The sequence below is a fragment of the Neodiprion fabricii genome, chromosome 4 (assembly GCF_021155785.1).
Source record: "Neodiprion fabricii isolate iyNeoFabr1 chromosome 4, iyNeoFabr1.1, whole genome shotgun sequence".
NCBI lineage: Eukaryota > Metazoa > Arthropoda > Insecta > Hymenoptera > Diprionidae > Neodiprion > Neodiprion fabricii.
The window spans coordinates 27294143-27315792 of record NC_060242.1 but is presented as its reverse complement, the minus strand read 5'-3'; the positions used below and the strand labels follow the sequence as shown (position 1 = coordinate 27315792).

General features: G+C 39.0%; 2 protein-coding genes and 1 non-coding gene across 4 annotated transcripts; all 3 read right to left on the bottom strand.

Moving 5' to 3' along the window:
- Positions 1-2495: 2495 nt before the first annotated feature.
- On the bottom strand, positions 2496-15858 carry LOC124181591. Its single transcript, XM_046568297.1, has 15 exons — positions 15339-15858; positions 13007-13188; positions 12754-12936; positions 12450-12663; positions 11999-12213; positions 11652-11837; positions 11391-11541; positions 10758-10970; positions 6781-6845; positions 6505-6687; positions 6115-6328; positions 5451-5665; positions 5138-5326; positions 4567-4702; positions 2496-3246 (listed from the first exon to the last, which is right to left on the bottom strand). Exons 1-15 carry the CDS (start codon positions 15361-15363, stop codon positions 3050-3052), a joined length of 2568 nt encoding a protein of 855 aa, XP_046424253.1. The 5' UTR covers positions 15364-15858; the 3' UTR covers positions 2496-3049.
- Positions 4112-4275, bottom strand: LOC124181760. Its single transcript, XR_006870565.1, has one exon. It is a non-coding gene; the product is annotated as a U1 spliceosomal RNA (small nuclear RNA).
- Positions 15859-16872: 1014 nt separating the features above from the next.
- On the bottom strand, positions 16873-19699 carry LOC124181593. 2 transcript variants are annotated; one of them, XM_046568299.1, is made up of 3 exons: positions 19481-19699; positions 18066-18581; positions 16873-17146 (listed from the first exon to the last, which is right to left on the bottom strand). In XM_046568299.1, exons 2-3 carry the CDS (start codon positions 18552-18554, stop codon positions 16991-16993), a joined length of 645 nt encoding a protein of 214 aa, XP_046424255.1. In that variant the 5' UTR covers positions 18555-18581; positions 19481-19699; the 3' UTR covers positions 16873-16990. The 2 variants fall into 2 exon arrangements, with proteins under 2 accessions (XP_046424255.1, XP_046424256.1); XM_046568300.1 differs by lacking the exon at positions 19481-19699 and having other exon boundaries at positions 18066-18706.
- Between the last annotated feature and the right edge of the window lie 1951 nt (positions 19700-21650).

Genomic DNA, 21650 nt, shown 5'->3' with positions numbered 1-21650 from the left:
TACGGTTTAGAAGCTCGTTTTCAATTTGAAGCAGAAGCAGTATAATAATTCATTCCTATTTGGAAGCCTCGTGACGTGTCGTAAAAGCTAATAAAAGTAAATACCGAAACCATCGGAGTCCTGATCACGGCTTAACACCGAAATATACCATGCAGGAATTATCGAGGAGTCCCGACAGCGACTTTACGCTCGATAAAATAGCGAATATCACCAACCTCGCGCACGCGAATGAGATCGCAAATTCGCGGTCATTTCTTTCTGCATGAAAGCAACGCAGCGAAACGATTAGAGCGAGAGAGAAAGAACGTTATACCTACGTAATCTTCGCGGAGGTTGAATATTTTTTTTTTTTTTATCTCATTCGCAACTTTATCACCTCCTCGCTCCAATCTGTAATGACTCTGGTTTTGCTACCCGGTTGCCGCTACTCACTATAATCAGCTATGTGTATTATACGCAGACTATTTACAGGCTCAGCAGAACACGTGTTCTATTATTGTAAATATTATGTTCCGTCGAATCTAGATCTTGATCTCATTTCTCAAAAATTTTTACCACGCGTCTCGTCAGCAATTTTTATACTCGTCTATTTGAGGGAACAAAAAATTTATGATATAGATAAAATCACTTTACAATTTTCAATATGAAAAATTAAAATTGAAATGAGGTGAAATTCGAAGTGAAAACTTAATTTATTTCGTAAGAATCACTGATCCGATATATACTTTCAGATTTCATGGACTTCCGGATAATTTAATGATTTATTGTAGCTCAAGGACCGTCCAAACCACACCATCCCGCAACAAGCATGTGTTAATATGGGTCGCCACCATATACAATAATACGTTATATAATGCAACACCATTTTCAATCACGAATTTAATTGCGGTCTAGTTTTCGCTGTAGACTAATTTCGCGTCATATAATTGAACTGTCTCGTTACAGGCAGCGTCAAAATGCAAACTAATTTAAAGGAGAATTGAAAAAGGCTGTCGAAAATTGCTTGCAGTCTGTAATTTTACAATCACAGAAAAACTGTTTTTTCTTTGCCGCATAGTTATTTGTCGTTTGAAGTCGTCTGTGAAATTCTTTTTTTTTTTAATTGCACTTACAGCCGATTTTCATTGTCCTCGTCAATTCGACATACAAAAATATGTAAACGTTTGTAATTCACACGGTTCATAGTAAAAGATACACGCATTGCACTTGGATCGGAGATAAACATCGGATGGGATTTTGTATCACTAATAAATATTTAATATAGGATCGCGGCGATGTTACTTTAAAGCAGGAAGTCTGATCTTTAACCTATCAGAAATTCCAGTCCGAGTAAACTTTGACGATTAGTGTTCTTGTGTGTCTAAATAAGCCACCTACAAAATTTTTTTAATGAACGGTCGATCGATCGGAATATTTCGTAAGTTAGTTTTGTTCTGTTTTAGCTAGATTTTCTCACAGTGACAAAAATCATTTTAAAGTTTCGGTGTCAGTGAAATAGTTAAAATACATTCAATTCAAGAGTCTGCAAATTCGCCAAGGTGATATTCGATTATAATAACTAGGTTTGTCGCTCAGTTTTATTACAGGCCAAATGAATTCTTATCTTTATCCAATTATAGGTTTATAGATTAATATAGACTGAGAATGAAAGACTGTTTTTTCAGTGTCTGGCAATATTTCGGTTTGATTAGATAACCGTGCAAAAAATTAATTAAGGAATGGCATTATTAATGTTTCATACAGCTACGTACATCTGGCAATCGAATAGATATTTATTTATAACTTTCCGATCTTATTAGGTGGACGTAATTCATTATAACGTAAGCTTAAAGCGAATGTTTACAATCCTTTTTAACTTTTTTACCAGTCTATTCAACCACCTGTCACATCGCATTTTTTACCTGACAGTCTATCATCTCCTGTCAATGATAAAATATTAAGCTAGTGTTAATCGAACTTGTAGGCGCAGAATAAGCGTAAATTTTGATTCAGGTTTATAAAGAGGTCGCTACAATGGGATTGCCGATTACTTGTTACTTAACGTGTAGGCCTTGGCCTGAATTAATAAACGAAATATAAACGGTAGGAAACTCTAAATTTCGTTTGTATTCGCATCGCTGTATGTATATGAGGTTTCCTATCGGTTATCAGAATTTCAGTTGTCAACTGTTGTCAATATGTACAGCGAATTTAGTTTAAAATTATACTTTTGCCATTTCGAATCCCGCAATTAAAAACTCTTTGAACTTTAAATTGATGTTAGGCAAAGTTTCATACCGCTTTTCAACTGTGCAAATGAAAAGTGTTTGCCGCTGTTTTTAAATATAATCTTAAAAAAATGTACGGTCAAATTGTGCTGTTACATTAAAATATTATTGACCTCTAGGAACACACGACATATCATCGTGACAAAAAACGAGGTAAAACAGAAGTTTATGTCGTTAATAAATGCAATAACAAGAGAAAATAATCAGAACTACGAAACCAAAAAATGCTACATTGGTAAATGGAATTTATTGTTATAGTGCTCACAGAGACGATAATCATCGTAATAATAGTAACCAAAATAACAATAATTACAATTAAAAAAGCAAAGTATAGTCAAAGTAAGCGCGCGGCGTAATCGAACCGCGATACTCGTAAAAACAATTCGTTATAAAATAGCACTAATCGTGACGTAATCCGAGCGTCGTCCGTCAAGCCGCTTACATAATTATAAGTATTGTTAGGCGTCGCGACGCCCGACAAGTGCGGTTCTTGCCGATGCGTCGTCGGCAAGTGACGTCAATAACAGCAAGTTTTTCACGTTGACTATAGATAAAGCTTAATGTGAGAAAAATCGAGGAAATGAAAGAATATGAGACGTTATACGTAGAGTGTAATGAAAATAAAAGATTCGACTAATCAAAGCCGCCTAAAATTCAGTTGAATTACTTTCTATGGACTGCAGTAACGAAAAAGGGTTCAATTTGATAGCAAAAATTGCAATTATAATAACAGTTTTCCCGTATTTGTACGCGCATAAGTCTATACAATATATCAATGTTTATTATACACTTCTGCGGAGCAAGCGACGCGACATGTTAATATTATTCTGCACTCCCGAAACTGGGATCAAGTCTGGTCTTGTGACTCGACCCGCGAAAAGCACAGAACCCGAGTCCGAGTCCCGGAGGATGAAGACGAACGGATGATCGGCTCGGAAACGCTGAACCGTGGAACCCATCAATGGCACAACCGCAATTCCTTCGAAAAAGCGAATATTCAATTATTAGATACATCCGTTAAAAAGTTTGAGTGATGAAAATGTTCAGGTAAAGGTCCAAATTCGATTATGTTTCTGTCAATATTCTCTATTCTGCAGTTTAATAAAAAGGGAATATCTATAAAAAAAAAATTAATAAGCCTTGCATAATATATGAAAAAATATATCGGTCAGTATTTAATAAAAAAAAAAAATGCCGATTACAGCCGGCAAAGACGAAAAATTCTTTATCGAGAGTAGACAATGGTTGATTAATTACCACGATACTCGACCTTTGAGTGATAAATCAACGCGGTCTATGATCAGCAAATTGTTATTGTGTGTGTTAGGTGATACGAAGAGTCAAAAAAAGAAAACTAACAAAGAACACTTTGTAACGTATCGTCAATTTATCTTCCTATGCATTCCTCTCTCGCAACATTTAAGCCTATAAACATGAACCAGTATGTATTTTGGTAAGTTTGATCGGTTCGCAATGCAAAATGACAAGCAGTTATGCCTTGAATAATATTTTGCTGTCGAAACGTTTCGAATTAGAAAATGAATTCGAACAATAAACATACAGCATAGGTTATACATGTAATATAATCTTTGTTATGACGGACAATTATTCATCCGTTCATACATGTAATAGATAATATCGTATCAAGAAGCAACATTGTTCAATGTATGCAACAAAGTGAAAAGAGATACTTCTGGGTACCGTAATCTATGAAAAACGAATAAAGTGATATGTATCTCGAGACTTGAACTTTTGCTGAATTACGTCGGATAAGCGAGACATTTCCATTCCACACGGCTCTGCAAGGCTACAGGCGAGATTTTCATAGTTTTACTATAAATATATCAGGGACCGCGCGAACGCAAGTCCCAACACTCAAAAATTGTACGCACGAGTGCCCGCGTTTGGGGCAATCGCAAGGGTCAACTCAACCGATGTGCAATGGAAGAGCCTCGCCTCGAAGGAACAGCCTTCTTGATCACGGTAAACCTTTGCGCCAGGTAAGTTTGACGCGACGAAATATAGAGCGGAAGTCTACTTTTCATCGGCGAACTTCAGACGCGAGATTTCCTTTCGGCTTGACACTATCTATTGGCGTTAATTGCAAGTTTTTCGCTATGCGATACGCGTGTACTTTGTTTTATAGTATATACCTAGATAAATTTTGTTTCATCGTCGATATAACGAGAGATCGTCGAGAATATAAACGACTGGATAAAAAAGAGCTCGACAATTTTCCTGTCCTCGTGTTTCTTGACTATAATAGTATAGCGTAGTTGTTCATTCTTGTGTAACTTACCTGTAACTGCTGAAGCAATTGTTCCTTCCTCGTTCACCTCGATCTTCGCGTTGTGCAGTATATTCCCCACCTTGAGAGGGCCGTTTGCGATTCCGGAAATGTTGGCTTTCAAGTCAAATAAGTCTTTGATTCCAAGCTGCGAAAGAGAAAGTTGTACGAAATGAAATTTCCTGTACAAGAACTTCTATTATCTTTTTTTAATCGACAGAAGGCCGTGCCGATTGTGTAGTCCACATGTAAATGCGAAAAAATTACTCGATACCAGGATACTTCCGGCATTCTATAATATCATCACGCATCCGTGTGAAATTTTTCAAGTATCGTCGGTTCGAAATGATTATAATACTCACTGACATTGAGTGCCTTGTTCGAATACCGGCAATTACCCACAACGGTTATAAGTATAAAATAAAAACCAGAATCTGTCTAGGCTGAATGAAACTCTGAATCACATTTCGTTCGACCTTTTTCCCCATTCAAACCGAGGTCTTCATCCGTTTCATTTCTAACGTAAGTTTGAATATACAAGCGAACGTCTACCACTCGTGGTATAGTATCACGGTAAACTTACACCTTCTAAAGCTGATCGCAGATCTATCTTGGTTTCGATGCTGAACCTCGGTAGAGACAAAAGGACTTCCGTTTCTTGTAGGCTACCAATGATACTTGGCAGCGGAGTGTGAGCCAAGTCCTTCATGAGCGCGTGTATTCCGTCCTCGAGACGCTCAGGGAGTAGAATCAACATGGACAGTTTCCCATCCTGGAAATATCAAAGTTTAAACGCATGATCGTACGACTTTCTCAGCACTCAAGGTCGAACGAGGATAAGAATTCAAGTACCTCCTCAAAGTTTGAATATTTGGAAAAGCCCTTTATACACTCACCGCGTATGGAAGCTCTATAGCTTCGGCCTGCAAGGACGGAATGTAGGCGTACGGATAATATGCCAAACTCTCCATGAGGTAGGTATTCTCACAGCCGTAATTTGGCACCTGGAAACATCTTGGGGCGGTCAAACTCCGATCGAATGATGTCTTCCACATGCTCTTCAGATACAACGCATTCGTCAATAGCAACCGCACTCCGGAACCAAGACTGCCTGTAATTACATACGTCTCACTGATGTTTATAGTGTGGTACAAATTGCTATTCGGCAGTTTTTTTTCTGCGAAAAATTCTGTGCTTAAGATAGTTGTCTACGTTTTGACATTTGACGATCACACACGAGTTCACGGCACTGAGTGTGATCATCGGTCGAGAAGAAAAGTTCAGTATAATTATATGACTTTTATGTCCATTCGGGGTACACCAAAGAGCATGCCAGTTTCAGTGCCAATATTTAATAACATTATGTCATCAAATTTGATATTTATGAAGTTGGCTCGAGTAACCGGTTTCTTTTCGTCATGTATTTATTAATTTCCTGAAATGTAATGCGAATTTGGTGTTTGAAGCACTGTCGATGAATACAGATTTGTTACAACTAACAATATCTTATTTTTTGGGCACCTATCGGATGTAATGGACGACTAAAGAAACAGGTCTTACCAGGATCGACGATGGATTTAATGTGTCCCCTAGTTGTTTCGTGTACCCAGTTGTTTATTAAATGAGAAGCTCCTGGAGCGTCGACAAAGTTAACAACCTCAACGTCGCTATTGTAGTATTGCCGCAAAATCTCACTGTACTTTGGATTAACCGTGACGTCGTTTCCGGTCCACAAACGCGTGGCAATATCCAATTCAGCGCCGACCCTTCGTACCTTGAACAAAAATCAATCGGTCGCACTTTGGTCGCACAATTACACGATGCGACAGTGACGACGGTACGCATTTCGTGATTGCTGATGAACGGTGATTTTCCAAATCACTTTCGTCCGCAGGTATCCAATTTTAATACATATGTATATACCGAGTTGACCCGAGGCGCGTATCTCACCTTGAAAGGAGCCAAAGAACGTTCCGCAGCCAACCTCAGGCTCTCTGTGTCCGAGGGTAGCCTGAGCAAGGTAAGGATTTCGGTGGCAGTGCGACCGCCGGTTCCTTCAACCAGAGCGGTCAATGCTGCCTTCACGCTTGCCGGAGCCACGACAATATTATCTTCGCCTTCCGCGGTCAGGGCCTTACAATAACAGATTACATAAATGAACGACTTTGTATCAACACGTAACCTGGAATCGGTTTGGTGATTGAAGCGTTTTTCTAATATTTATACCTGCAGAAGTTCAATGTCGAAGAAGTTGAATCTGTCGCCAGTATTCGGATCTGTCGCAGGTGTGACTGAAAAATAAGACATAGAGATATGAAACTTACTAAAAGGTATTTCCCAGAGCACGGAGACGAGTTGGAGATTAATATCATCTGATCGTGAGAGGGAAAACAAGTAGAGATAGAGAAAAAAAGAGAAAGAGAGGGAGGAGGGGGGGGAGAGAGAGAGAGAGAGAGAAATTCTTCGACCGGAGTTAATTAATAATAAATGGAAGAAACGAGTTAAACGGAACGCGGTCCTGCAGCCGGTCATGTGTTTGTGCGCCTTGGGAAATCCCAGCTTATGAAGCAACCAGCGTCGAGTCAAGGCTGACCATGACAGGCCTCCAAGCACTCTATTGCACTTGAGTGGAGTTTAGTATATAAAAAATTTGATTAATTATCTTTTTCTGTCATTTACGGCCATCTGCGCATTATATTCGTATTCAAGTGCAGTGGGCTGACAGTAAGAAGAGTTTATCTGGTAATCGGTGCCTAGATGAGATTGACTAGAATTCTAGTAGCCGTTTATAAAAATAACCTCAAGTATTCCTTCCTCTCACCGTCGTTCGATCACACAAACGCAACGTAGCGTTAAGCAATTAAAAGTTTTATTTCGACGTTTACCGGATTTCACACAGCTCATACAGCTTTTCTTAAGCCGTCTGTTCCTAGGTTATTATTTACCTATCGGTGACAATTTCGTAAGTACGACAAGGTCACTGTTCGCCGCTTTACGGAATGAGCAACAGATCAGCTCAAAACGACTCGCCGACGTTAGGTATTAAGGAGATATGGACACAGTTCGAATACCGAATGCCCGAGATACCCATAACTCAACGTAAGACGTAAATTTTGTGTAGAAAAGTTACTCTGCTGTAAAATTATTCTGTGGCAGTAATATGAAAGTCCTTCAAGAATCTTTGAGGCCAGACGCGATGCTGGAAACCTTCTTAGGAATCGGTTTTCAACAAGTGAGCTGCTTTAAAATCCCGATCAGTATTGTGAAATAACGAGAGACCCGGACCTTTCCTAATCACTAGCTGTTGCGAAATTGGAAACAAAGCACCGGGCTAAACAATCGCACATTTATATCGGATCCGTAATGACTTCCGTCAAATTGCACGCGTTCACACAAAGCGGAAAGCTCGTGCAAAGCAATTTTCGATTGAGATAGTTGTGCAACGCGATAAGGATGTAACAACGCGGAAAGTATTTAATGAAACAAACAGACGAGGCAACGCGATTGGGGTCATGGACGGTCCCGTCGTGTTCACGCGATATGAAATGCAACAACTTATACCTGAAGTCACGCAGAGGCCCAAGCCGAACAACACTGCGTACATCAACATGTTTCCCGTTTACTGTTTCCTTATCTTTCCACTTTCCGCACTTTCCGCACCGTCCACGGTCTGAAGGCTCGACGGACGCCGGAGGACTGATCGATCGAACGATCAACAAAGTGATCGAAGCGCTTAGGTGTCGTTTGTATTACGGGATTCCCGATTGCCCTCGGACCGTCCGCGATGACGGTCGCTCTTCGGATGATCTCTGTGTTCTTCCTCCCCTCCCAATGATCACGGGGACGGCTTTCGACAATTCCCCTTCCCAATCGTCAGATTCGAGGTTCTGAATATCCTGAATCTATCTTCGCGGAACGTGAAAAGGCGAATGTTGTTACTACGTCACCGATTTACGTGCGTACACACCTTTGGGTATTCACGCGCAACGGTCAAACCTGAATACAGTTTGTATACACGCCAATAAACCTGTACAGAAATTACACCCACAAGCCTCGAACGAAAGAGCGAGTCATTCGGTTAATAACTACAATCTTTCAATCTGTTGTGTCAATGTCGTGATGAAAAAAAAAAAAAAAAAAAAAACAACAGAAACAGCTCCAAATACTGTTGATTTTTTTAAGTACCTTTTGACAACCCTAATTGAATTGTAAGGGATGCAGTTTGTATACCCGCAGAAGAGTAGAAAGAATTACTGATTGCGACGTATCGTTTTTCAGTCTGATATTCAAATGAGTATGACGCGATTTCAATTAAATATCACCGGCAATGTTTTTATTTGTCTTATCGCGTCGAGTTCTATTCTGGGTAAGATGATTCGTAATTTTATTCGACGGTGGGTTAAACCAGCATTTAAAATTTCAGGTGGTATTTGATTAATGCTCGTGATGCGAGACCGGTTTTTTTCTCAAACGAAACTTGAAATTCTTTCCGGGTGAATGGAGACAGTTGTATACGATGATCAATGATGTGCACCGATGTGCAAATTATGTTTTTTCCCTTCCTTATCACGTATATTGCACATCGATTGATCCGAAATTCCCTACCTGTTTTTTTTTCTCCGCCAACTTCTTGTCAGCGACAGCATACTTGTGACCGGTTTTAGCTCTACCAGATGCAATGTTATACTAACAGATTCGGTCGTTGCTAATAATCGGTTCACGTATACAGCGTAAATAAGCGTTTACGAAATCTGGAATCTCTGCAATTTAAATTTTGTATTTAACGTAGCGATGTATTTCATTACTCACGATTAGCTCAATCTTCTGCAGTAATATTCGCTTGATCTTGATCAACCTGGGAGGATTAATTCTAGGCAAATATTAACATTTCAAGGGATTCATAATGTATAGGCAACGAACCGTTGTTCCTGCATTGAAAAGTTATTTGTTGACTACGAAAGGTAATTACTAATTAAGGTCATTGAATTTCCTGTTTCTGGGAAATTGGATTCGTTTGAATGGGAAATTTATTGGAAGAGAGGTCAACCACCATTTACAAGAATGTAAAAGAATTAAAAAACAGAAAGCGTCATGGTTAAGAGACCGGTAATTGGTATTTATTAACAGCCAAACGACGAGGTAAATTACAGAGAAGAGAAATGAAACAAGGGCTGCATGAGAAAAGAAGAAAAAGGAAAAGAAAAAGATAAAGATACAGATATACCAACTAATACGGAATACATAAGTGAAGTATATTGTAGTGAGATGAGGTGAGGTGAATTTATTGGTGACTGGTGAGTGTGACTATGTATGTGAGATTACTGATGATATGACAACCAATGCTTTCGACACGCGTTCGCGTAATGTAGAGTAAGAACCGGTTACGCTGTATTATGAATTTGAAATTGAAACATTGATTAAGTACACGCTGGTAAGATTCTTATTGTAGTTCCCTAATAATATTGTTATTCTCTCAAGAAGTAAAAAAAAGCTTGTCCTCCTCAAACCGATCTTTACCTAATTTATATTGAAAAATAAGAAAATTGTCTAAAATTTTTATTTTGTTGCTGTACAGATAATATAACCAGCATGCATTTTTGTATAATTTAGATATTCGAATGCGTAATGCTTTTTTTAATTTCGAACCCAGTTCATCCTCTCGACTAGCTACAATGACTAACAATGTTGTCTATAATATGCCGTAGACAATAGTAATAATAAAATGTACCAAACGTCCTCGGAAAGAGAGGATGAAAGATGGACGTATGCATACCATTTGACACTGAAGTCGCTACCAAACGGGATACTTAAGTGAGTATATACAGTACACAGCTCATTCGCTATTGCTGGCTGTGAATTCATTGTAGGTAAATTCTAGAATTACGTTAAAAGGAACGATGGTTTGAAAAACATCCCAACGAAGGTTACTTGCCGTTGTACTTAAATACTGTTTGCTATTAAGAAAAAAATATATACTCTACCCCAGGGATTCCAAAGAAAGATGAAACGAATTACACACAATTCGGAGATCGAGAAATTTAAGCAACTGAAACTCAAGTTGTTCACTGGAAGTTCTCGGATTACTCCTTTTGACAATTAAGGAACGGATTGGTACTATGAGTGTTACGGTTAGTGATACTTCTAGGGATGAACATCTACTGGATTTTTCGATGACCCAGACACTTTCTTTACTGCGGGTTTACCAGGTGCAGCGACTGGAACTGCGCTGAAGATCGTTGAGCCAAACGGGTTTGGCGATTTTGTCACCGGTTCCTCGAAAAATCCATTCGTTTCCAGGGGGTTCGTTACTTTCCCAACGAAGACTATAGCCCCGGAAAACTCGTCCTCTATGAAGAAGAAGAACGGATGCCTAACGTTGACAACTGTGTCGGAATTCTTGTTGCCGAGTGAAACCACTGAAAAAATACATGAGAATTAAGAACGACATTAGTTAAATAAGGATACTCATTAATATTTTCCTATCATTTTTTTTCGTAAGAATTTTGTTATTATGTTTATTATGGATGTCGTGAGTGTCTTGTGAAAAAAATAATCTGATATTTACAATACAGAGACTAGTAAAATGATTCAAGTTCATTTTTTCATTGCATATCCTCTTTTTTTTCTCCCACTCTTGACAATTTATTTTTATTTACCACGTCGAATTACGTTATGATCAGCTATAAGACTGTTCAAAGGATTATGTATTTAATTGCTAAAGCAGACACTGCCAGCTTAATAAGTTGCCTACTGTAAATTTTCATTTCTGCAGAATAAATTCTTTACAACCTACTGGAAAATCATTGAAATATCGCCAAGTTTATGAAACTCCTCACCAGTAACGACTTGCGCTGTGGTACCAGTCTCGTCCACCTCTATGCCTGCTTTCTGAACAAAGTCAGAAACGATTAGACGCTGAGAGTTTGCCCTGGCTCTAGCTATGCCAGGAAAAGCAGCTGTATTGTCGAAAATATCTCGGATGCCCAACTGAAATTACACGAAAGCAAAGTTTCAAGTAAATTGCTATTATTCACGGATAAGCGAGTATACATGGATGTAATTGTACGATCAGGCAGTCGAAGAGCGATCTATCTCACCTCACGAAGCGTAGATTCCAAATGAGTTGTGAAGTCAAATTTGAATTTAGGCAAAGATACTTCCAATGGGATCTCCTGCATCAACATCATATGATTCTTTATAATGAACGGGTTTATGTCTTTCACTAGCTGCTGAAGCCCGGTTCTTGCTCGAGGCACAACTATGAACATCGCGTATTTGTGACCCTGAAAAAACCAACGATTTATGTTTAGCCTAGCCATTTTCGAAGACAATGCATACGTTTTTCTAATCTTTTTTCGAAAGTGGGGATTGGAGTAGATTTCTTATCGTTATATATCGGCACTTCGGAGTGGCAGTTCATTGTGTACGGTGAGGCAAAACCTACGAGATAAGGCAATCTGACGAGTTGGGCATCCAGCTCTGGAATATCTGCGTAATAGAAACGGCCAACGGCATTCATGTAGGGAACTTGAACGCTTTTCTCGATGTCTGTGTGGAAGGCGCCATACTTAGTAGCGTTCTTCGAGAACGGATGTCGCCAGGTCCCCTCAAAGTACAAGGCATTCATCACCAAGAAAACGGATTCCTTGATTTTTTGCTCTGTCGATTGAATTCAGTTATTATTACCTCGATTATTACTTCACTCATTTTACGTAGGTACACCGAGAATACGACAATCATAATGCCGAGTATAAACTAGGCGGTTAAACAGTCCGTAGGTAGAATTCTGGACAAAACGATGATTGCCAATTCATGAAATAAATTCACTGACTGCGAATGTCAAAAAATTGTACGACCAGACGCTCTGGCCGATTCACGTTTTCCCAAAAACTCACCGTCCGTAAGAACTTCCTTAATATGACCATGAGTCACATTGCTGACCCATGCATTGATGCTTGCGAGTGCAGGACGGGCATTGGATAAATTAGTGGTCACAACGTCTGTGGAGTAAAAAGTCTTGACGATCGCACTGTAACGTTGTTTAGGCTGAATCGACGTGTCGACAATAAGACGAGTAGATATGTCCAAGGTGTACTCTTGCTGATACGTCTGCGCGAAAATAAATACCATCGAAGTAAACATTTTTGCTGCATGTAATGCCGAGACGAAGAACCATCAATATATCGCGTGTTGACGAACCTGCAAAGAGCGGAGAATGGTCGAGAAACGATCCCGAGTCGCTTCACGACCATTGGGAAGCTCCAAGGCACCGGCAAGCTCGTGAGCAGTTTGGCCTTGAGCACCTTCGTAGAGCAAAACCAAGGCGAGTTTCACTGATATCGGCGAGATGAGCATGTTGGAGGGGTACTTCGCCGCCAGATTCTGCAAAGTTTATCCATTAATTTGAGAATGACATTTCCCTTTTTCACCGTATCACGCGTTTCTAGCATACCTTGCACAGACCCCAGTCGAAGACGTTGAACCGATCACCTCGGTAAGGAACGTAGTCCTCGTCCTCCCATAAATCCAGTTGCCTAGCCGAAGCGTTTTTCTTTACAACCGCTGCAGCCTCAGCCGCCATGGGGACCATGGAGACCAAAATTGTGGTCAAGCCGAGAATGAGGATCGCCATGGCTGGAATCAGGAATCCAACTGATTTTCACTGTACTCTCACGCAGATACTTTAGTTTCCGTTTAGCCAAGTGCCATGAGTTGAATGCAAATCACTTTCGCACCGAATCACGTCATCGTGCTTGTTTTCTTTTTACATTCCGAGTAGTCAGCGGGCTCGCGATAAACTGTATTGTTCGTATAACGTAGAAGAGAGTAAGATAATCAGATGGTGCGGTAAGAAGCTAAATGACAAACTATCAGGCAAGGAGCAAAATTATGTTAACCGTCATCCGGAGACCATGGAATAACCCGGTGGTCGTCAACCTCCAGGATGCCGCGGGCAACCACCTCCGCCGGGGAATTCTCGATGAAAAACAAACGCTACATCTTTGTCGAGCAAGTAAACACCTCCCAACGGTACTGGATTCGGTAAAGAATCATGAAAGAAATCTATACCTGATGTGGGTAAATAATTTTCAGAAACTTTTAAACCTCCCTGACTTTATTCGAATAGGAATTTTTATGCCTGACGTGAGTGATATTCAATCGTAATTACCGCACGTTTATTATTGGAAATCGTTCGCCGAAAATTAACCTTCCACAATTTAGTGACAGCGGTATTACGCACGCGTCGAAAGAAGTCAAATCAAATATGCTCATTAACGACTATACCTATAACACGAAATTACCGTATAAATAGCGCCGCTTGCATTCTTCATGAAACGACAGATGCGGTGACTACGTGACCATGTATAGCATGTAATCCTTACATCTGCGCTCTCATCCGATTAATGCAATTTCAAACAGAGGGAATGACTGTTCACTTTGATCTACTTATTTCTGGTCGATTCATTTTCTGTGCGGGTACAATCGACACCCGCACAAACTTATCAATATCAAAAGTTCATTCTACAGTTTCATCGAAGCTAGTGAGAGGGATAATCGTAAAAAGTGGAATCGTCGTAGACCGGCTAGTAGATAAGCAAAAATTCTGCAGGAAATAATTCGCATTAATGGAGAAGGCCGAGGATTCCGGAGAAGCAAATGGGGGTACGGAATAAATATATGAAGAAACCTGTTCTTGGTGTAAATATATCTATAATGTGGATACAGACAAAGATCTGGCTAGAAATAAGAAGACAAACAGTAGAAATTGATGGCAACGATAAACCGACCGACTGTTTTCGTTGAGAAACTTTACCCACGAGTAGCAAAAAATTATCTCTTCGTGGTAATAAAACGCAACATCGACCAGCGTACATAATTTTATTTTAGTTATGATTTGCTAAGTTCAAGGTAGCGAACTTTTTTATTTTTGCGGTATAAGTTCTGCAGTTTTTTTGGTAGTAAAACTTGTTATAGACCTGTATAGGTATATATGTTACACGCGTATATAATTAATAAAAAAATCTCTCAAATTAAAAACCGACTGCAGATAATACAAAACGTCCGAAACGGCGGTGATTATTAAATATTGGAATTCGTGCAATCGGACGAGGGTAATATTGAACGTCATTAATTTCAAATCCAGTGGCTAATCTATGTTTACATTTAAAGTGAAGTATCGGGCATCGTAAACTGAAATCCCAAACTATAGGTATACAACGAATAACCAGCTTGGAAATTGACACGGGTACACGTCCGCGCAGATCTTTTATAGAATATTACGTATGCGAACGTTAACGCTCACTCGGTGTGTTTCGATATCACGTGTACGCGAAGTAACATCTAATACCTGATCAGCATATTTCAAATTTATTACGAACTTTAACTCAGAAATCCAAAGCTGTGCTTTATGCAGTGGACATGGTTGTAATAAATTCCTACCGCCTATAGGAACAAAACGATATAAATATAACGTATATTACAAAAACAAGATTCTAATTATTCTCGACCACGAAATAATTTCGTAATTATAATAGCGATGTCGTAATTATACCGAAAATTCTTTCTACAATGCAATGAGCACGTTACTTGCAACCGGAAATACTCACAACGAACAATTGTCCCCGTCGCCTCGCTATGTTAAAAAGTTTTTTTCCTAAAACAGGTGAGAGATTGTAAAATAGAAAAAGAAAACTTCACACGTCACTCTGTACGATTTAAATTCGTTTCGGAATTCCTCTGATTATAATATACCGATTGTTAATTATATCAATTATCCGACTCACCCGAGCCCGTGTGAGTCCCGCTCATCCTGTCCCACGAGGTTTTAAAAACGAAGCACAATATCGAAACTGCGAAATTCGCTCTGTCGTGATATTTCCGTGACCGGGAGGATCCTCTAGGCACTGAAGGTTCACGGATGGTGGTCGTCCAGGTCTAGCTGTCAAACCGGTGCGCTGAGTCCGCCAAGGTTCACCGCTAACTACGAATACACGACCCTCGGATGCATGTTCATATGAACACTGTGGAACACTGGGAGAAACGGCCGTGGTGCCTCTCGCCTCGGCGTGTTGGTTAATTATACACGTATTACAGACACATCCACTCTGCTCGTGCTTCCTCAGCAGTGTGAGAGAACAGCTCTTTGCGGAGTTGTAGGGCCGTATCAGCCGACTGTGCGATCAGTTTGATTTTAGCGTGAATTATGCGTACGTACGACCGTAGAGCGAAGATCGAACTTCGGTTTTGCGGCGGCGTGTCGTGTTTTGGGGATCGCGAAAAGTGGTAGACGAAAAGACGCGTGATTCCCCTTCTGGGTTGTAATAACTCTTGGACCTCTAATCTCTGCCTTGTATTCTTCGGCCTGTTCCTGTTTTACGTCATCATCGTACATATGCGCAGTATTGCTTGTTATCGTCTGAAACATGTAATATCGCAATCTGGACTGCAGGTCAAGAGTCAGCTTTGCAGGGAATCAGCGCGTGATTTTCGAAAACAGGGAATTACTTTATCTTGACTTTCTACCGATCAACTCACAGCACGGAAAGAGTCCGCCAGTTTCCCAGATGTGCAATCGGGGGGTTCAACTACCTCGTGGATACGAATTATTGTCTTGACCTTTACCTTCGGGGTTCGGGTCAGCCTTGGCCTTCTGATCTAACAATAAATATCGCAGGCACTGAAATAGCGGACAACTTTCTACAACGTTCGAATAGCACGTTCAGTTTTATTTTTCCGGAGAAAAACGCTTACAGGGTATACTTACTTCGAAAATTCACTTTATATGTTATTATAACTTTGGCAAGTGGAGAAAACATGCGTGCAGATTCTACAGCTGTACGGTGGGTTTTTTCTAAATTGGTGTAAAAGAAATCAGAAATATTTATCGTAGTAGGGTTTCATTTATCAACCATTGTGGTTGAGGTAAAATCATCGAGATAAGATTTTCCTGGAAAATGACTCGGCTTTTGTGTAAGTTTATACAATCGTTCTGTCAATTCCAATTCTTAGGATCACCAACCCGGATCAGACAAAAAGCTGTGATCGTGATGCGAAAACAAGAAATATAACTGAACGATTATTCCTGTATTTTATAAATTATGTTTGATATAGATTTCTAGTTAGTGTCGAGTCAAATCCTACGAGTCATTTTGCGAGAAATTTGTGATTTATACTTTTTACCATGATGATTATAAATTGGTGAAAGAATAAAGAAATCTTAGAAACGATCTAATTTACTGATTCGTTATCAGATAGGTAATAGAAGAAATTATTTAAGGAACACAACTGCGCGCACCGCGATGTACCGAGATGTCAGTATAAGTTTAATAACAAATGAAATTTATTTTCATGTGAATAGAAAGTTACAATGGCCTATGACTGAGTTGTAATGACATAAATATGATGGGTGATCACAAATGCACTGAGCGATTTTAGATCAAGATTTCTTGTCAGTTTCGTTGGTCTCCTCCTTAATGGGCTGCGTTTGCATCGCGGCGTATTTGTCAATCGCCGTTTTCACCAGTCCAGTAGCAGCGGAAATCCTCTCCGGAGTCATATAGGTACGAGCCAATTCGGATACTTGTTCCCTGACCTGTATAGATTTAAAAAAACAGACAAATAATACATGCTTTTAATGAAACGAGAATTTTGGACTGACAATTGCAATCCCGGTCAATCGTAGCAACGATAAAGAAATCATTAGGAAGGGATGTCACTGTAAGGATAATCGTTTGATTCGTTGTACGCATTCGAATTCAGACAATAATAGCATGACATAGACTCATATACAACAACCGCAAGTGTAATATACACATTTACTTTGATCTTTACTCTCCTACTTAATTGCATCAGTCCAAACGTAAAAACCACCTCGCAATAGGAATTCCTCAGCTTTGCATATTTTCGCGGAAAAGAAAGATCAACAAGAGTCACAAGACGACTGTTCTAATGGTCTATACTGGCGATTAAATGGTACGAGCTGGGAATTATACCCTCTCGCACAAAGTATGTTAGTAGTACGTTTCTAATGACCTTACAGCCCTATGATTCATGGTAGAGAAGTAGTGTATTACATAACATTAAAGAAATAACTGGCCAATAAGGAACGAATGTGGGGGCGTCACTAATTGTAAGCCATGTGGTGCGAAGAACTGGACTAATAACAAGTGTTGTTGAAAACATTATGTGAATAAAAAAGTACAATTAAGTTAACTCAAGCTTTAGTGTTCTCACATGGCATCATACGGTGACTACTTGCAGTAAACGAAGAAATCACAAAAAAGTATAACTATGTACAATGATTTGATTTTAACGTGGTTGTTCATTCGCTGGTGGCCATTATGGAGCATTCATAAATTGATCACTAACCGTACGGCAAAAAATAAAATACGATGAAAAATTTCTATCGAAACTAAATATGCCCCAGTTGAAGTAATGCAATTTTGTTGGCACATCTCATGAGATCTCACAGCACCACATTTTCATTCCCATATAATTCATAGATCGCTTACCTGAGCCTTTCCTAAACCCAATAAGGTTATCGTGCAGAGTGGTGTGAAGGTGCAGACAGAGGTCGTAAAGATTCCTCCGAGGAGTAAGAGCAGCAACAAATTTAAGAAATAACCACCGGCACGGGCACCGTAGGTCAGGGCGAATCTCGATATCGGCGACATTACGGACCATAATCCGGAATACCCGGTTGCCTGGGGTTCCTCGACGGCAACTTCGGGGGATACGACGTATCCTTCGTACCCCGTCTGCACGGAATATCTCTGATCGTTGTACTCGGGATACGTTGGGAAGTAGGGAGAGTAGCTGTTCTGAGGCGTAATCGCCACCCCGGTATAACTCGGCGTTTGATGAACGCCGGGAGATGCGCCCGACGAAGAAGCTGTCTGCTGCTGTGACGAGGCCGATGAACTGTCATGCACAGGCTGCATTATGGCGTTGCCAAAAACGGCGACCACAGTCATCGACAATATCACCAGGATGCGATTCATTTTTTATTTTATTTTTTTTGTATTTATCTGTAAAGAATGCACATTGTATAATTATTTTACAGATATTCATGCAAAGCGTCTCCATCGTGCCCTGCAATGCAATTGTTTACTATCATACGAATTTCATCGTACGGGGGGAAAGTTCATTCGCATCGATAACGATAGCGAATTGTTTTCATATTGCTTTTATCAGGAAATTTTTTAAATACAGATCCATCGACATATTTATGTTGATTGCGACTTTTCGTCAGTTAATTTAATTTCGAATCCAGTTCCTCAGACATTTTTAAATTGATTTAGCATTTCCCTTTACTTTCAACGTCAACTGTAGGAAGAATATTTTTTCATCCAAATCTCGTATAATTTAACGATGATAAATTATCATTCCATACTCCTTGATTTTTAATTTCGAAGCCCTTCGAAATATTTAGTTAAAGCAAAGAAGTTTTATAGCAGCTAGAGAATCATTATTGTAATACGGGTTTTAGAATGACGAACAAATTCTGCAATAAATCATCCAAAACCATAATATACTAGAAAAACGTATGTGTAAATTAGTCAGTTAAACCTGCAAATGGCTTCGATGATTCTTGTCGCACAGTTAAATTGTATATGAAACGCGTATTAGTTAGAAACTTAATTTAATTGAGGAAATAATAAATAAATTCAGCAAGGTCTGAGTACCTTTGTTTTCAGCAATTACAGGTATTCTATGTTGTGATGTCATTACAAGAAATTTAATATAAAACCGGAGTCGGTGAATACAACGAAAAAAGGGAAAAGTGACTATCGTTTTTAATCCATAATATTAGGAATTGTTAAATAAAGACAAAATGCAACATCATTGTTCCAAGTCACTGTACCAAATGAACTTATAAACATTCGAAATGAAAATTTAGATAAAGGCTAATTCGCTTTACAATTACCTGGTTTCGATTTGAATTACGCTATTGTGCGTAACTTATTTCCACTGCGTTCTTCCGGCTTTAGAACCTCTTCGGATTTCGGCAGACTCTTGACTGACCTTTAGTTTCTAAAATTTCGCTCCTTATATAGAAAGTAGCTACCCTTAACGGTTCAGCGGGTGGTACGTTAACCACTAATCGTCGTCGGCCTGTCCTTCAGTGACCATTAGGAACGGAAGTTTCTTATCATCGTAACGAGCGTCTGCACCTCCGGTTTCCTAGGTCGATAGGTATTGCATAAATATATCTACGTAACAGGTACATGCATTACTAGTTTACGCCATATTTTTCCAATTCGAAATTCTAACAATGAGGGGCTTCCTACCTGTCGTTACTCAACGCAGAACAATTTTACGTTTGCAGGCAGAGCCAGCCACTGCAGGGTTTCGCAAAGTGTCCGTACCGATATCCGCAATAATTGCTTAGGATGTTGAAGATATTTGTACATACCTGCCATACGAATTTTCTGCACCAAAATAACCACGGCTAAGAAGCACGTCTAAAACGCTGAATATGCAATGGAGCGGATTACACTGACAATGAGAAATAAATGGTCTTAAGAGGGTGCCCTAGTCGATTTCGACGTTGTGCGTATATATCTCCAAGGATTGAAGTCTAAAAAATTAAGAAATGGTATAAATTTTACTGAATCGCAATAGTAAATCCGTAGAATTCATGTCGTTGCTTTATTTTTACGTCAAATGAAAATGTGTTACGAGTCTTTTCGTTCAGAATTGCGCATGGAATGGGGCTGTTAAGCCCTTTTTTGCGTTTGAGATACGTGAACTTCAATCCTTGGAGATGTATACATCAACGTTGAAATCGACCAGGACCCCCCTTCAAGTGTTTATAAATTGTTGGAATTCATAAATATTAAGTATCTTTTTAATCCTCCCCAATAAAGACAGTACGAGGGTTAATTGCATCCGATTGGAAGACAGTGGTTTATAATATTTATTTGCAGTGTATATTCATAACGTAAATCCAAATTTTCATGCGCGATTTCAATCAGAGATTTCCATGTACACAGAGTTAGGTACTGAGATAAAAATTCACATACCGCTTTTCCTTCGCTTTGCACAGTCATAGTCCCAAATAACAATATATTGATATTTTTCTCATTTAACTTGCAAGTGTATGGGGAATTCCACGCCAACTCTTTAAGAAAAATATTTTCTACGTAAAAGTAAGATATAATCACGAAAACTATTTATTACTGATGTGAAATATTTTTTTTTTTTTATAAAAGTCCGATTCAAGACGATGGAAATAATATACTTATTTTTGTCAATATCTCTTTTTCAGCTGATTTATTGGCATTTAAAGTTTCTGAAGTCAAAATTTTTTAAAAATTTACGACCGAAAATTAGTTCGAGATGAAAATCTGAAAGAAATCATGGGTGCTGGGTTGAATGGGTGTTGAAAAATGGAAAAAATTAATGAAATCAAAAATGGTCACGGTCAATCTCATGATGGGTTGACACAGAATATCCCGTACGGTTGTATGAAAGAATAATTATATATGCCTTACGAATCGTCGTTACCAAAGATTCTCGGCGAATTTCACATATGAGTAACTAACACTTGAATACCCCAGAAAGGAAGGTAATTAAGATGTAGGCCACGCGATAAATCGAGGAGCGTTTCATAAATTGAAACAGTTTTCAATTACCACTACTATAGCTTTAACGCACGTTCCTTCATTATTGATACGATAGTTGGAGCGCTATACCGAATCGGTAACCGCTTATACATATCATAGAGTTCAGATATAAAAAAAAAAGTAGAAAATTTTAAGACGACCAAAATCAGCATAAAAGATCATTAAGTAAATATTTAGGTTAAAACGTAAATGAAACTGGCAAATTCTTATCTACAGAATAAGAAGTGTAAGTTGAATTATATTATACACTATTATACATGTATATTATATACTTCGTACATTACTGTTGTAGCATTCAAACGCACACGAGGGTGTTTTTTGAATTCTTCGGAGAATTTTGCAATGACTGTGAATGGAAAAATTCGTATTCATATTTATCTGCTTATTAGACGCTACGTTTACTTTTGTTAAAATACAACGATGTATTTCACAAGAATCGCTCATTATATTGATATACTTGTACGTATG

What these genes read in the sequence shown, in the direction of transcription:
- LOC124181591 (XM_046568297.1), bottom strand. Translation starts at nt 15,363, where the DNA reads ATGAGCGGGACTCACACGGGCTCGG. An exon ending in TAAGGAAGTTCTTACGGACG is followed by an intron (nt 12,214 to 12,449) that starts GTGAGTTTTTGG and finishes TTCAATCGACAG; the next exon opens with AGCAAAAAATCAAGGAATCC. An exon ending in AATTGCTTCAGCAGTTACAG is followed by an intron (nt 3,247 to 4,566) that starts GTAAGTTACACA and finishes GCTTTTTCGAAG; the next exon opens with GAATTGCGGTTGTGCCATTG.
- LOC124181593 (XM_046568299.1), bottom strand. Translation starts at nt 18,554, where the DNA reads ATGAATCGCATCCTGGTGATATTGTCGATGACTGTGGTCGCCGTTTTT. An exon ending in TGGGTTTAGGAAAGGCTCAG is followed by an intron (nt 17,147 to 18,065) that starts GTAAGCGATCTA and finishes AAATCTATACAG; the next exon opens with GTCAGGGAACAAGTATCCGA.